General features: G+C 44.1%; 1 protein-coding gene across 2 annotated transcripts in view; it reads left to right on the top strand.

Annotated features, from left to right (window-relative positions):
- Positions 1-4,799: 4,799 nt before the first annotated feature.
- Positions 4,800-15,975, top strand: part of cadm2a (cell adhesion molecule 2a) — a 415,145-nt gene continuing 403,969 nt past the window's right edge. For both annotated transcript variants that reach the window (XM_083777571.1, XM_083777570.1), the window contains exon 1: positions 4,800-5,212. In XM_083777571.1, the coding sequence (XP_083633697.1) occupies positions 5,152-5,212 (61 nt within the window). In that variant the 5' untranslated portion in view covers positions 4,800-5,151. The remainder of the gene's footprint in view (positions 5,213-15,975) is intronic.

Below are 15,975 nucleotides of genomic sequence, written 5' to 3'. Positions count from 1 at the left end.
TGTGTGTGTGTGTGTGTGTGTGTGTGTGTGTGTGCGCATACGGCATGCAAGCATGCACAAGTGTGAATCTTTGGTACAGTTTAAACCACTTAGATTGCACAGGAGAATGCGATGATAAAGCAAAAGTTTGGAGCCTTACTTAAATGGGTATAGTATTATTAAAAGAAAAATGATGGATGAGGCAAATAATGCTTTGCAGCAAAAGCAGATTGGCCATTTGGAGCACCAGGAGTCCAGGACAGCTATGCTTATAGCCAGAAGCTTGCGTGGGCTGGTGGACCAGTTGCAGATCAAGAGTTGTTTTCTGGCCTCTCATCTTGCGAGTGGCCCTGGGTAAAGAAACATTCAACATAAATAAAAAGGAACATCCTGTGGATCCTTATTTGGTTGCTGTTGGTGAGCAATATACCAGTAATGGCGTATTCAGGGTTGGATTTGCTGGGGAGGATGGGGTGGAATCCATGTCTCTGCTTTTGATATCCCCTCTGGTCATTCATTTTTATCGCTGGAGGGGTCATCATAATCATCATCATCATAACCTTTATTTGTGCTCGGAAATACAGATATGTTTCATCCGGTTATCCCCCCTTCAACACTCAGTATTAATGAGCCTTAACAGAGCCAGGTTGATTTTCAAAGTAATACACATTGAACAAGTTTTCAAATGTATATATTTTGTTTGAAATTAGCAGATCTACAAGCTCACAATGCGTCGCAATTGTAGATCGTCTCTTTTCAAATGGCCTAACCCTAAATGTATACAGAGCTATAGTGGTTCATATTTTGTAATGGTAATCAAATAACTAACAAGTAACTAGTTCAAATAATTGTAGTGGGGTAAAAGTTAAATTAGAAGTAAAAGTATTGGAAATTGGAAATTGTCAAGTACAGTACAAATACCTAAAAAAAAAAAAATCCATTCCACCAGTGCTTAATGCACAACTTTAGTAAGACACTTAATGCTATACTGCCATTTTTATAGAGACATAAGCTCAATTATAGGACTAACTCATGGGCATATTCTCAATACCAAGAATGGAAAGGGCAGACGTGTGCCCAATGCCCATTGGAAGAATGTACTCTGTGACAGAGAACGTTCTCAAGTTCATCAGACCAGAGAACACATACTTCTTATTTGAGATAGACTTGTACTCGAGGTCACGTAATTGTCCACTGCAGCTCGCTGCTCTAATGACTTGTGTGCAGTCAAAACGGAGGGACCAGCTCGCATCACTGAACACATCACATTTTCAAGTACCGGTATAGTTCTACCACAGATTTGAAGTTTGAATAACCAAATTCACACATAAAGAAAATATGTCATTTGAAAAATGTCCTTCTCCGACATTGCAGCTGGTTGGCGTAAGTCTAAAATGATAAAAATGGGCCGATCAAGTTCACATCCAGACATTTGGACTGAACCTGGCTAGATGTGAACTGAAGATGTTTCCCAAGTTCCTGACAAAACAAGTACAGACAAGTACTCTATTGTGGACTAGTAGTGGCAGCCTACCATCGGCCAATCAATCTGACATTGCACATTGAGAGGAATCTTCCCAGCATGCCTCAGGGTTCTGTGTCTGTTATGTTTTATTGTACTCATTATTTAGTTATTATGTGTAAGGGAATGTGTTTATTGGGTTTATTGTGTGATGAGGTTTATGTGCATGCTGACAGAAGCGTATAGCTGCTGTGAGCACCTCATCTCCCATTCACAATTTTATGTGGGTTGGTTTGGTGTTTTATGTGCCTGCGTTATAAAGAAATGTTCCTATAGAAAGACATGACTTCTCCTATAAGCAGCACTTCTGCATTGGTTGGAGGTGGTCTCCCTACTCTTCCATTGCCAACTGGTTACCCTGGTGTTGGGTATGATATCTACTTGTTGACAATGTCAATAAATGTCTATACAGCTATTTGAAGCAGACGGTGCACCGGATTATAGACACATGCGCCCACCATTTTTATTGTAGTTCAGACATCGTAACTTGTATCCCTCTCTTTTGGGAGAGATAGACAACAGACATAAAGCAAGGTAGATTGTAGTTTTAATGCACATCATATCTGTATAATACTGTATGCCCTAAAATACAAATTAAACAGGCAACCAGCATTATGCTGATGAAGTCAAATCAGGAATATCTTTGTTGGGTTTAAGCTTTTTTGCCACTAGCAAAGAGTCATAGACATGATCTGACGCAGTGTACTTGGTAAGCTAGAAGAGTAAAGGCCTTCATATAGTCTAGTTTTCGGTGAAGAGGTGACCACCGAAAACTACAACATGACGTCACGCCTTGGTAATAAGACATGCACTCACCGCGCTCACCCCAACATTTCTCTCTGTTTTTACAATCACTGTTTCGGTGGTCACCTTATCACCTAAAACTGGAGCATGAATAGGCCTTAAATCCGGTTGGAGTCACAGTGTGTGCTTATTCGTGTCTGGTGTTATTAAAGGAGCACTTCACCCATTTTCAACCTTATCTTCATAGAATTGGTTCTTGGGTGCCCCACTGCCCGCTGTCGAGTATAGTTCATATATCCAGTTGTCCAGAACCGCCCATATATGGGCATATCCCAATATACCGGTATGACCATAATATATATATTGATGACATCAGGGATCATCATCTATTCATCATCATCATCGATTTAAAGAGTTGGCAGCGGCCGACCAATTGGAAAAGAACTTGGGGAAATATTTCTCTCTCATCACGAAATTTTAACTATCAAATGTTGAATTTCAAATTTATTCAAAGATTCTATTTGACTCCAAGAAAACGGTTCCAACTCCAGCTCTGTACGACACCCATTTGCACCCTATGCAACAATAACAAACTGGGGACGTATATGCACATGATGTGGGAGTGTCCAGATGTCAATAGTTTTTGGTCTAGAGTTTCAGAAGTACTATCTGAGGTAATGGGAACTAGAATTCCCCTTCTTGCCTAATATTTTCCTGTTGAATGATGATTCAGCGATTGGGTTGACATTGACAATGCCATGTAGAAGACCCCTGCATGCTCTTAGGACTGACAGCTGCAAAAAAACTGCTCGTCCTAAGATGGAAACCTCCCCATAAAAATGAGATCTCACAATGGATCCTCTCATTAATGGACATGATCTCTCTGGAACTCTCTATAGCTCGATCCAATGGGGCACAAGAAAACACACTTGACGTTTTATCCACAGCACTAGAAAAACTTAAATCATGCCAACGTCTCTAACTGTTTTCTCCTTTTTTAATTTGATTTTTCCAATTGTAAAATATCTGTCTCGCCTTATTTACTATTATTATTATTATTATTATTATTATTATTACTATTATGAATATTTTGTATGTATTGTAACCCTGTATCTGTTTTGCTGTTCAACCTGTGGGGTGGGAGGGTGGGGTGGGGGAAACCCCCTTTTTCTTTCTTTTAACAAATAAAATAAAAAACTTGATCACAAAAAAAGGGATCATCTCCATATATGGGCATAAACGGGACAAGGACTGACAGATACAGATATCTCCATATATGGTCATAAAAGGAACACATGTAGGCAGACAGAAAGATGCATCTCTATATGGGCACAAAGGTAACACAGACAGACAGGTATAAGAAAAATGGTGAAATTACCAAACCTACCTTCCAATGATGTCACTGGTATAGGCAGGTTTCTGAATGCCCACCTCTGAGAGATTTCTACCTCCGAGCATAGATCACGCCTGAGAGACAGACCAAGTAGACAGACCAAGTAGACAGAAATGGTGCCAATGAGCATTTTTGTGAGGACCAATACATTGTTTGGAAATGGGTGAAGCGATCAGTCTCAGTTAAAAAAATCACACACGTGTGAACTGAGTGGTGCAATTCCCCCCCCCCCCTCTCTCCCTCTCTCCCTCTCTCTCTCTCTCTCTCTCTCTCTCTCTCTCTCTCTCTCTCTCACTAGAGACACTACCCCTCTCACTGTTTCTGGCGCCCCCTACTGCTATTATTAAGTCACATACTCGTGCTCACACAGACACACACACAAACAGGTACGAGGACATTGCAAGCTGGTTGTAGGAGTGGTTGCACCACTCAAAAAACAACCTCCTTAAAATAATTGTAAAATCCTCGACAATTTTGATACAATTGTAGCTTACTGTACACTCTATTAGATTGATATTAAATTATTAAAAACGGGATTGTACAGTCTAGCACATGGGGTTTCCTTCTACACATAAAATCTCGCATTGCATGCAATTTCATTAAAAAGCACACGTCTGGCCTGGCTCTGAGTCTGCCCTACCCGGCTACCCTTAATTTTATTAGTTGTCTGTTTCGAATTCTGTGCCCACACTATCTGTCTGTCTGTCTGTCTGTCTTTATTTATACCCCCCCCCCCCCACCACCACAGCGCGAAATTATCGCAGATCTACAAACGCACAACACGTCGCATTTGACGCCCCGTGAGCTTGCAGATCTTCGGCGCGCGAGCGACACCGTCTCGCGTCGGAGCATAAATTACAATAGCCCTAGGGAGGGGCTCGTGATAGGCTCGCAGCTCCGTCCGTCAAAGCTGCATGGGCGGGATTCAAACAATCGCTCGTGTTGCATGGACGGACTGTTGTGTGTGTGTGTGGTGTGGATTCATTCTGTCTGACTGTGCGCCAGAGCAGCAGCCAGCCAGCCCAACGCGGAGCACCGAGCATCTCTCTCTGTCTACCGGGAGGAGTCAGGACCACGCACTGCTTCTCTCTGTCACTCTCTCTACCACACACACACACACACACACACACACACACACACACCCACACCCACACACCGCCGCCAGTTGTCCGTCCCCTGCACTTTCTTTATCCGAGCCCCGTTGCAAAAGAAGCTCCGGCTGAGCCATAGGAATTTGTGGAGCTTTTCTCTCGTTTGGAAAGCAGCGGGAATATTTTGTTTGGGTTTGTTGCATTTTGCGCCGCGTTTTTTTTAAACAAGACACACGACAGACAAACGTACGTCACCTGCCACCGGCACCAATTGCCCCACCTGGATAGCTAGCTGACAGACGACGACGACCCCCAGCTCGGTTCGACTTCGAACCCCCCCCCCCGGAGAAACAAGAGGAGAAAGTAGTTCGGAAGACAAGAAGGCGACAGCGAGAGAGAGGAGGAACGGGAGACAAGACAGCATGATTCTCAAACGTCATTTGGTTTTCACCCTCTACACCATCTATGGGATTCTTCTAAAAGGTGAGACCGGGACGAGTGAGTAGCCTATGAGTTGGGCATGCAGCAGCAGCAGCAGCAGCGTGCGTATGTTTCCATGTGCAACTGTGCACTGCCTCCTGTGTGTTCCATGGAGGCAGGTTGCAGTGAATGGAGACTGGGGGGGGGGGGGGGGGGAGGGCAGGACACATGCGGCCACACATGGCTGGACTGCCTGGGGCACAACGAAGCGGGAGGCACCGGTGTTTCCCTGAAATGAATTATCCCAATCATGCACGGACAGGTGTACTGTGTGTGTGTGTGAGAGGGAAAGTGCGCATACTATTGCGCGTGTATAGCCGTGTATAGGAGAGATTATTACGCGCGCCGGGTTCGCTTTGTCTGTCTGCGAGTTCACGTTTAGGAATGAGGGAGATCGATGTACTAGAGATAATGCCGGCTGCCTACTATTTGATGATGATTGGGGGCATGCACAGTGCAGCGCGCCCATCCACTGTCCAGCCTATAGTGCCATGTGTCGTGTGTTTTGTCACTGAGGCGATGGGAGGAGGAGGACACACCTCAGCCCCGCGGTGACGGTCCTATTGTTTTGCTGCACTTGGATGAGTCACGGAGATGATGAGGGCAGCATTAACGCCCGGACTTATCCGATGCTGATCGGCGAGGTGTGTGTGTGTGCGTGTGCGTGTGCGTGTGTGCGTGAGTGAGTGTATGGTTTCACTCATGTGACATTTTCAGGTGTGGCGATACAGTGACACAAGCGCCCATGGGCTGATGCGCTGCATTGTTGCCTCAAGTGTGTGTGTGCGCGTGTGCGTGCGTGTGTGTGTGTCGCCGGCCGTGGGACGAGAACCTCGATAGATAATCCCCATAGACTACAAGTCGATCTAATGAAAGGAACGGGTACACCTGCCTGTTGTGTTGTGGATTGTTTTTTCCCCCCTTTGTAGACAGGGTCCCTTATCCATTATCAACCAATAAAGTTCCACAATTTTCCAATGGTAGCCTAAGAGCAGCAGATCGTTTATATATTGATTTCCTTTTCAGATGAAACTGCCGTAGTCTATTAGCCCATTTACTTTCTACATTTACGCACCAGCGATGTTCTGTGAAATGGATTACAGCTCCTTTTCACGCCCAACTCAGTGGGTACATTTCTTGTTCGGGCTTAGAAAGTGGCAATCCGTTATCCGCTCAGCTGAATACATTTTAATGAAACTGTGATATTGATACGATTGGATGCTTATTTGTGCTCACTGCTCGGGAGGGGCTGGACGTGACTTCTGTCTTCACTACAGGACTGTGAGCAGAAGAGGTGTGTGTGTGTGTGTGTGTGTGTGCGCACGTGTCTGAAAAAGTAGGCCTGTGTGTGTGTGTGTGTGTGTATGTGAGTGAGTGAGTGTGTTGAGGAGGGGTCAACTTCAAGGTCACTATATTTGTGCCGCCTGCTGTCTTTAATAGTTATTCACAATAACGGTTATTATTAACAATGCCTTATTTGGTATCGTATCCATATTACAAGCTTATTCATCTATTTGTTCAATAACGGGTCAATTTGGTTCCATTTGTACAGAGTTACCTACCCAGTCTCGCAGAAATACGTAAATACGTATGGAATTGCAATGCTGCACATACACGCCTATAAACCCCACCATCCCTAGGCCTACATAACGACACTGAAATCCTCCCTATAGACAATGACGGAGGGGCTCCATCTCTACTGAACTTGAGCCACGGGAGACGCCAGTTGCCGTGGCGAGCGTTGCGATGTTCAGTAGAGCCGATTCAGCCCCGTCCGAGTTCTAACCCAAAATGGACAGAACAGTAAATAATGTCAAACCCGAACTCACCCAGCCCAACCCATCCACGGTGAAATAGCACTTCCATACTAGTGAAAGCCAGGCCTCCGTCGTGGTCAAAACAGTAGGATTTTGGGGTTTTCTAGGCGTGCGTGTATGTACGGAACTGCAATTCTGTGCATATTTACGTATTTCTGTGAGATTGGGCTGGAGTTACAGACCCATAAGGGTCCAACTGGTTCCATTTTGAGAAGCACTGGTCTACGGAAGTGTTGCAAGGAACAACGTTTGTAAAGCATTCATTTCACACAATTGAGTCAACCAATAGCATTACACATCCCCCCCAAAAACAAAAGACATTTTGCTTAAAATGTAGAAGTGATTGGCGTAGCCTATGTGTGTGTATGGCATAATGACAAATACATCAACATTGTATTCGATTATCGGTGTAAAAATTGGCTGTGTAATTAATTATGACTACATATCTTCATATAAATAGATATTGGACCTCATCTGTACATCAAGGGACTTCAATGTGTATTCGCTGTAATCCCTATTTGAACTAACCAGCACAGTGTGTCAAATACAAATCGTGCATTTTCCCCTCTTCTCCCAATGTAGTCATCACGCCAATTCCCAGTTTCCCCCCCCTCTCGTGTAGTGCCTGTCACAACGTGGGAGGGTGTTGAGTAGACATTGACAACCACATTTCTCCTCCAATATCCATAAATGAAAATGCAAGCTGCTTATTTTCACCTGACATGGCAGATTTCCACAGGGAAACATATGCGGAGGAACACACTATTCCTCTGTTAGCAGTGCACCAGTGGTGTAAAGTAACTAGTACACTTACTTAAAAGACCACTTTTCAACTTATCTTCACCACCATTTTTTTCTACTCAGTCTGTGTCTCATAGGAGGGCTGTGGGCAGTTCAGAGACGCGTCCACCAGTGACATCATCGTTAGGCAGATCTTTTTTTTAAACGAGATTAAAAAGTAATTTTTATTTTTATTGTATTATCATGAGAACGATGGCTTCCATTATCGTATTGCAACTTTTCAGGAATAGAAAGCCTGCAGTTTCTATTAGATTCCCCATCGATGATGTCACTGGTGGACGGGTGTCTGAACTGCCCACAGCCCTCCCATGAGACACAGACCGAGTAGAAAGAAATTGTGGCATTTTAATCTGAACATTAGTGAGGACCAATTATATGAAGGCGGGTTGAAAAGTGGTGAAGTGGTCCTTTAATTACTGTACTTAAGTACAATTTTGAGGTATTTGTACTTTACTTGAGTATTTCCGAGCCTACATTTCAGATCCAAATATTGTACTTTTACTCTAAAACTTAAACTAAACTAAAACTTTAGTTACTTTGAAGAAAACATAGATTTAGGCCTATAATACATTTCGGCCATTTGAAAATAGCCGATCTACAAGCTTGTAGAATTTCTACTTCTGGTACTTTAAGTACATTTTGATGCTACTTTTACAGGAACTTTACCTGTGCCTCTCAGATGCCCATCATCTTGCTATTTTAAGTCACGTAAAAAAATATTTATGTACAGTATGTAGGCCTATAGAAGGCAAGTGATATCTAACCTGACGCTGCCAAGAAGCTTGCTACACAAATTTGTTTCACAGCTTATTGGGATCTGGGATCGCGGAAGCAAATTCGATGACGGGGCTGTTCCTTTTTTTCAAGATACTTGGTAGATGATTGGATGGGACCGTCTGTCTATCACCGTGTGGGCGTGCAAACACAACCAATCATATTGACGTGTCTATATAGCTTCACATCCGGTTTCGCCCATGTCCCGCCCTTAGCTCACGCTGATTGGTCCGGTACGGAACGGATTTTTGTCAGCTCAACTGCCTGAGAGATCCCAGATGAGTGCTGTGTTGGGGAACATGGTTACCCAATACCGCCCTCATCTGGCAGCGTCAGGTTAAGTGATATCGGCCAATTAAAACAAAATAGGGGCAACATTGAACAAAACCTATAATTATAATTTCATTATGATTGGAGTATTATGTGAGGACTCTGATCAGAGGATGATGCTTTCCTTGCTTACAATTTAGCCATAATGGTTACATATATACATTACACTCTCAGGGTTAAATAATGATGCTACAGTATGTATTGTGTGTGTGTGTGTGTTATACAGAGAGAGAGAGAAAGAGAGAACGTTTACACTGGCTGGGCAGTCCTAAATAAACACACAGGCCATCCCGGCCTTACTAATGAGCTGATCTGTAGTGAGTTCTACTGGCTCAGAGTGAAACATTCATTAATTTCCCAGAGCCGTCCTCCTCTAAATTCTATCCCTGTCCATATCAGGTCATCAATTTCGCATTGCATTAGACTTTGTCTACATGGGTTCATTCAGGGGTCACCCTGGGCTCATGTTCCATGCAGCTACTTTTTGCATGTTGAGGTGTGTGTGTGTGTGTGTGTGTGTGTGTGTGTGCGTGCTCGCACCGCATACAGCATGTGTGTTTTTTTTATGTGCACCTTCTTAGTACTGTATACGCTCAGCTGTATTCTATACCGCCTCTTGTGCCGCAGGTTGAAGTGGCAAATACAGAGCACTAAATATGATAATGATAGCAAAACAGAATGCTTATTTTGTGTCATAATACACACTTGGTTGCTCTGCCTCTCTCTCCCTCTCTGCCTAACCCTGAAGAGGATAATGCTAGGCTACTTGATGCGAGCAGTCATCACTTAGTGTGAAACCTATTATTGTATAGAATCCACACAGCGGTAGGTCAGCTTCCTCCTGTATGTCTGTGTCGCTGAAGACGAGTGCGTGGGTGTGTGTGTATGCATCCTCACGCTCCGTAAATGGCAGCTGTTAGAGGACTCCTCTAGTGCCATCCTATATGCCAGCTGGCAGGCAGAGGCAGATTCAGTGATCGCTGAACGTCGTCTATCGACCAGGCAGACCTGTATCGTACATGTGAGTGTGAACATGATGTGTAGTGAACGAGGGGCTTGTTGTTGTTTACCACCAGCCCGAGTTGTTAACACATTAGCCAGAGTGTCTCGCGTAGCTCGCCCTGGAGCCGGAGGAAGGAAAAAAAAAAAACATGCTGTTATGCAAATGGTGCCTGTTTATGTAAGACCGAACGAAAGGCAAGGCAGAGAAGAGACAAACGGTGAGAGAGAGGCAGAGATTATGTGGGTGTGCAAATGCACACCCCCAGTAATGCACCATCTACTCGGCACTGAAGTGTGCGATAGCCGCCACTGTTGTTGTTTGTCAGACTCAGTCCACCGCCTGTTCTTTTTTGTGGCCGTGCACTTCTGCGTGCATGCTTTCTGTCTACATCGCCTGCTCGTTAGTCCATCCGTCTTTTGAACTGTGATCTTGCGAGTCTAAGTACAAAACACCCGCTGAGGGGCGTGTTTATCCCTGCAGTGAGCCTAAGCTGCAGAAGACTGACCCTCCATCCCTCTATCTTTCCTTCCTTCCTCCCTTCCATTGCTCCCTCCTCTCATCCTCCCATCCTGGTGTGGAGCTTTGTAGCACGGCAGCGTGGGAAAGCTTCAGATAACAAGCAGCCTTGTGTGTCTGTTTGCTGAACCGCTGATTACACCCGAGCAAACTAGATGTTCCGTCTCTTTGCTATGACTTTCCTTTTTCTCAGTGTGTGTTTTAAAAGTTCCAACACTGGAACTACCCTGATCTGTATCCTGTCTGATGCAGTGAATGCACAAGGCACCCGCAGAACCCTCTGTAAAAGCACCCTTTAGGCTCATGTGATGTTCATGGCACACGCAAGCACTCACTCACTTGCACACACACACACACACACACACACACACACACACACACACACACACACACACACACACACCGCTCCACTATAGGTTCATCGATGCTCAGCCAAGGGATTTCCTGTGATCAAAGCTCGTCTTTTGTTCACCCAGGTGTTAAAGAAAGTTAAAGCAGAAAGAGGGAGGAGGCTTTTTGAGGAAGAGATTGAAGGATTCACAGCTCAAGGCAGAATGGGATCTTGCCTGTTCAGAATTCGTACACCATCTCGCACTCTCTTTTTATGTCTCCCACGCAGGGATAGAGACATACACATGCACACACACCCACGCCAAACCTGCCACCTGTCCCAAACCTCTTTCTTGTATCGGAGAACAAGTGCATTCTGGGTAGAGTCTGCTCTAGTTGAGTATGTATAGATTCATATGAAGACGGTGTCTAATGGGAATGCAGCTTAATGTTCCACGGTGACGCTGACATTTCCTTTGTTCCCTGAAAAAGACTATGCAATGATCTGTTTGTTAAAAGTGCTTTCATGAATACATTGTACTCACTTTTGACTTCATTTGTCATACAATTATCCAGTTTCCAACTTTCCAACCTACTCGATACTGTTCTGCACTCACAGTTGCTCTGCCTGCGTCTCAACACCATCATTCCACTTTCCATTATGAATACTGAAAGTTTAAGCCTTATTTATACTTAGTCACACATCGTGATGCATTGTGAGCTTTCAGCTTGTAGGTCAGATGTTTTTGGCATGGTACATTGTTGTACGAGTATAATTTAGGCCTTAGTGAGGAACTGCCTCACGCTACAGAAACCGGACATAGGCTCCTGCCCTATGGGCCTCATGGCTCGGCAAGGCTTACTTACTTTAGTGAGGAACTTGTTTGGATCTCTTCTGATGTAATGACTAAGTAACTTCAGGGATTGCTCATAACTTGGAAGTAAACCATTTGGGTTGTCCAAGTGTCAGGGGTAAAAGTACTCTCCATGGGCATGGAGTGCCTGCAGGCGCTTGGCTGGGGGCTCCAACAAGGACAATTGGTCATGTTTGTGGGTGTGAAGCCGGCAGGGTTCACACTATAGCGACCCCTACGTGTTTGTTGGTGTGCCTGTTTAGCAGAGAGATAGCATGTTCCTCCGCACACATTATGCTCAGAAGCGGCTGGTGACTCCAATGTGCATTTCGATGCATGTGGTTGTCTACCCCAAGGTCCATTCATTGTTCAAAGTGAATTAGCATATCATTATCAACTATTGGGTAGTAAAATAATAAAATAATGTTAGTAATGTGAAGTACTCTAGGTTTAAGTCCTTTGTGTGGACGACAACACCAAATATTGAATCTGAGCTACCGCTATTCAAATGCCCCCTCAATAACTGACTTCAGGCGAGGGAAAAAGAATAGCCTTAAGCAGCCGTGAGGCCAAAAGTTCACTATGGAGTTTCTCTTGAAAATAGAAAAGCACTAAAGCAATATACTGTGAGCTGACAGTAAAGAACAGCACAGCAAAAGCAACAAACCTGGGGCACTGACCTCTATTATAGATCGTTATTATACTGCACAAGGCGAAGCTTTATGGAAATAAGCAGCGGTCCAGAGCAGTCTTCTGAAGAGTATGAAAGCTTCCATTCTGACCAAACTCTACACCAGGTGATTTAGCTAATTACTACATTTACACCCAGAGAGAGAGAGAGAGAGAGAGATAGAGAGAGAGAGATAGAGGGAGAGGGAGTGGTGGGGTACGGATTAGTGAAGTCACATGTGATTTGATGGAATGAAAACCTCGCTCCCTCCCATCTTAAGAAGATGATTAGCTGAGCCTAACCCTTACCCTAACCCTGTGAATGAAAGCCTTCCTGGAGGTCCGGAGTTGTTAACATGTTGGTAACGTGGATGATGCTGGAGTAATGAGTATGGCACGAGGGAGCAGTTTTTGTCAGGTGAAACTTGACTAATGAAAGCTCATGAAATGTAAGCGACCTAAGTTTAGTCATGTTTCACTTATTATTTATAGTTGCTCTCCACTCAGTTGATAACTCTATGCAGATGTCTGACAAGTCTGTTTTTCAAATTTTTCGTAAGTAAGTTTAGAAAGTTTTAGTGGACATGTATTTATTTTAATGTGATCTGGCAAAATGGCACAGGGGAGCTGCAATATGTCAGCTTTTGTGACAAGCTAGAGGGCATCAGCGTTTCTGTGATTACAGACACGTTGGTAATTCACGATGAACCTCTGCCCCAAAATTTCCAGAACGGCCTGTTATAGCGCCACCAGGAGGCCGCTTTGTGCAAAACACGTTTTTGCACAGTACACCTACAGATTTTGTCCAAACATCGCGCAAATTGGTACACAGTCTCTCTAGAGCCATTCAACGAAACGGGTCTTTCAGATTTCTCAGACTCCATCCTGATTGGTTAAGATTGGCTTCCAAAGTTCACAGGAGTGCTCAGTTTCAAACAAAATGCTGCAAATCATGAACACATCGCGTGATTTCCGTGAAATTGTGCACGCAGGGGGCGACTGTGGCTCAAGAGGTAGAGCAGGTCGTCCAATGATCCATGGGTCGGCGGTTCGAATCCCGGCTCCTCCTGTCTACATGTCGAAGTGTCCTTGGGCAAGACACTGAACCCCCAATTGCTCCTGATGTGCTGGTTGGTACCTTGCATGGCTTCCGCCGCAATCAGTGTATGAATGGGTGAATGTAATGCACAATCTATGTAAAGCGCCTTGGATAAAGGCGCTATATAAATGCACCATTTACCATTTACCACGCACATTCCCACTAGGCCGAGGAAGAAATGCCACATGAACAATTTCAACTCAGCCTCAAGGTGGCGCTATAACTGGCCGAAAAGTGTTTTTACCTCTAACTGCACGGATCTGTGGATAACTTTGTATGCCAACTCCCTAGAGGCCATAACATGCCATTTGTATAATGCATGCCATTCATCTTTATAACATTACTAAGCATTATTAATATACTGTTAGATGTTATATTATTTACTTTTGTTGCCCTTTTATCCAACCACCAGATGAAGGCAAGCTGCAATGTCCTACATTCCTATCCTGGTGGAGACCTTTCTAGTTTATTTTGTTATCAACGGTGGGGATATGTTTTATGTCTGCTTTTTTTGGTCAGATGTATTTCTTTTGGGATATATTTATATTAAGTCATGTAATTAAAAATCGATTTAAAAATAAAAGTAAATGCTGCTGGTACCCCAGAACTAAATAATGATCTCGAGAGGGCATTTCTATGCTAATGTGCTAATCACAATTACTAGCGCACATGCAGCTAACACCATCAGTGGTTTATTAATTTCATAGCAGACATTATAGTAAATCTTTCCCCCTGGTGTCCAATATGTTCACACATGCAAAATGAGGTTTTAATAATAAGAGCACTTTGTAGCAAGTGACAGCAGACCTCCGTCACGGTCTCATACATACACGTCTGTATGTACAGTATGTACTATATGTATGCACATACAGCATGCATTTCTATGTGGTTGTGTGTGTGCGTGTGTGAGTGTGTGTATGCATGTGTGTGTGTGTGTGTGTGTGTGTGCGCGTGTGCGCGTGAGTGCTTGCGTGTCTATGTGATGTCTGTATTATTAGTGCTGAATTCTAGAGGATTAGTCTGAGGCTAATCTGAAGCTCCAGTCTTTGACCAACCGTGTGTCACTAATCTCATACACCATGGAATAAAGTGAGACACAGACAATCGCCTCCCAGATTAAAAACACTTCCTGACAGAGTTGTTGTACTCTAGTATAAGCCTATTCAATAGGGCTGGGACAGTGCACAGTGAAATCCTCTGTGTTCATTTAACGATGACAATGTATAAATGGAAGCAAAATATGGACTCATATAGGGTCCATTTGGTTCCATTCTAATCAATCATCTAGCTGAGGACCCTCTAGAATCCCCCTGAGTGTACACATATTTTTACATGCTTATTGTTACAAATTGATATACAGTATTAACAGATGCTCTGTATTGTATAATATATCGTTCTCCAAAATGACACATAGGCTATATTTTAATGGGCAAAATATTGGATCTCTAAATGACAAATAAGAGGACCCGCACACTGTCAGAAACTTGCAAAAACAGACAATGGACAGTCTGTTTCTTTTTTTTTTTTTCTTTTTTTTTGCGGCTTACGCCTTTTATTGATTTTTTAAGGGACAGATAGTAGGCTGACAGGAAACGGGAGAGAGATGGGGGGATGACATGCGGTAAAGACCGTGTCGGGTTCGGGAGTCGAACCCGCGGCACACCGCGACTGGATCACCAGTCCGGTGCCCAGACCGTTACGCTACGGCCTGGGCCGACAGTCTGTTTCTAACTCAAATCTTTGCTTCTGGGGTCCCTGGAACAAAATATCTTGAGATGGAGAAGGCCGGCGGCACAATACATATGATTTCGTGTGGCCCTTGACACGAAAAAAGATTGAGCACCATAGTTTTTCAGAAAACTGTTTAGATGACATTTGTAGATTCGGCCTCATGTTTTAATGGGTTAAGACATTTATTTAGGGCGCGTTCGGAAATGGCGCACTGAGCGCACTGTGCAATGCAAACTAATAGGCGAGTGTGCTCCCGGTGCGCATTTCCGAACGCACCCTTATTCGTTTTCTGAGGACTCCTACTGTATATACAGCTCAGGGGTAGAGTGGCCGGATGGTAACCGCAAGGTTGCCAGATCAAACCCGGGCTCCCTCAGAGTTGGTGTCGAAGTGTCCTTGAGCAAGACACTGAATCCCAAATTGCTCCCGATGTGCAGGTTGGTGCCTTGCATGGCTTCCCCTGTCATCGGTGTGTGAATGTGTGTGTGTACTGTGTGAATGGGTGAATGTAATGCACAATCTATGTAAAGCACTATATAAATGTCCCATTTACCGCACGTCTCATATTTGCCATCGACAATGAAAGGAGAAATTAGGTAAAATGTCCACCAAATATGATGTAAAATGTCCTCAACACAAACATTAAATGCCATTGACAATGAAGGGAAAATGTACGTCATCTTTTCCCCACACGTCTCATATTTGCCATCGACAATGAAAGGAGAAATTTGTCAAATGTCAAATGTGACAGGAAATGGGGAGAGAGATGGGGGGGAAGACATGCAGTAAAGGCCGTCGGGATCGGGAGTCGAACCCGCGGCACACTGCCAGACTGGATTACC

Source organism: Protomyctophum parallelum, assembly GCF_964188405.1.
Source record: "Protomyctophum parallelum genome assembly, chromosome: 1".
Classification (NCBI taxonomy): Eukaryota; Metazoa; Chordata; class Actinopteri; order Myctophiformes; family Myctophidae; genus Protomyctophum; species Protomyctophum parallelum.
Note: the sequence above shows the minus strand (reverse complement) of the source record. Positions and strands in the feature narration are given on the sequence as shown.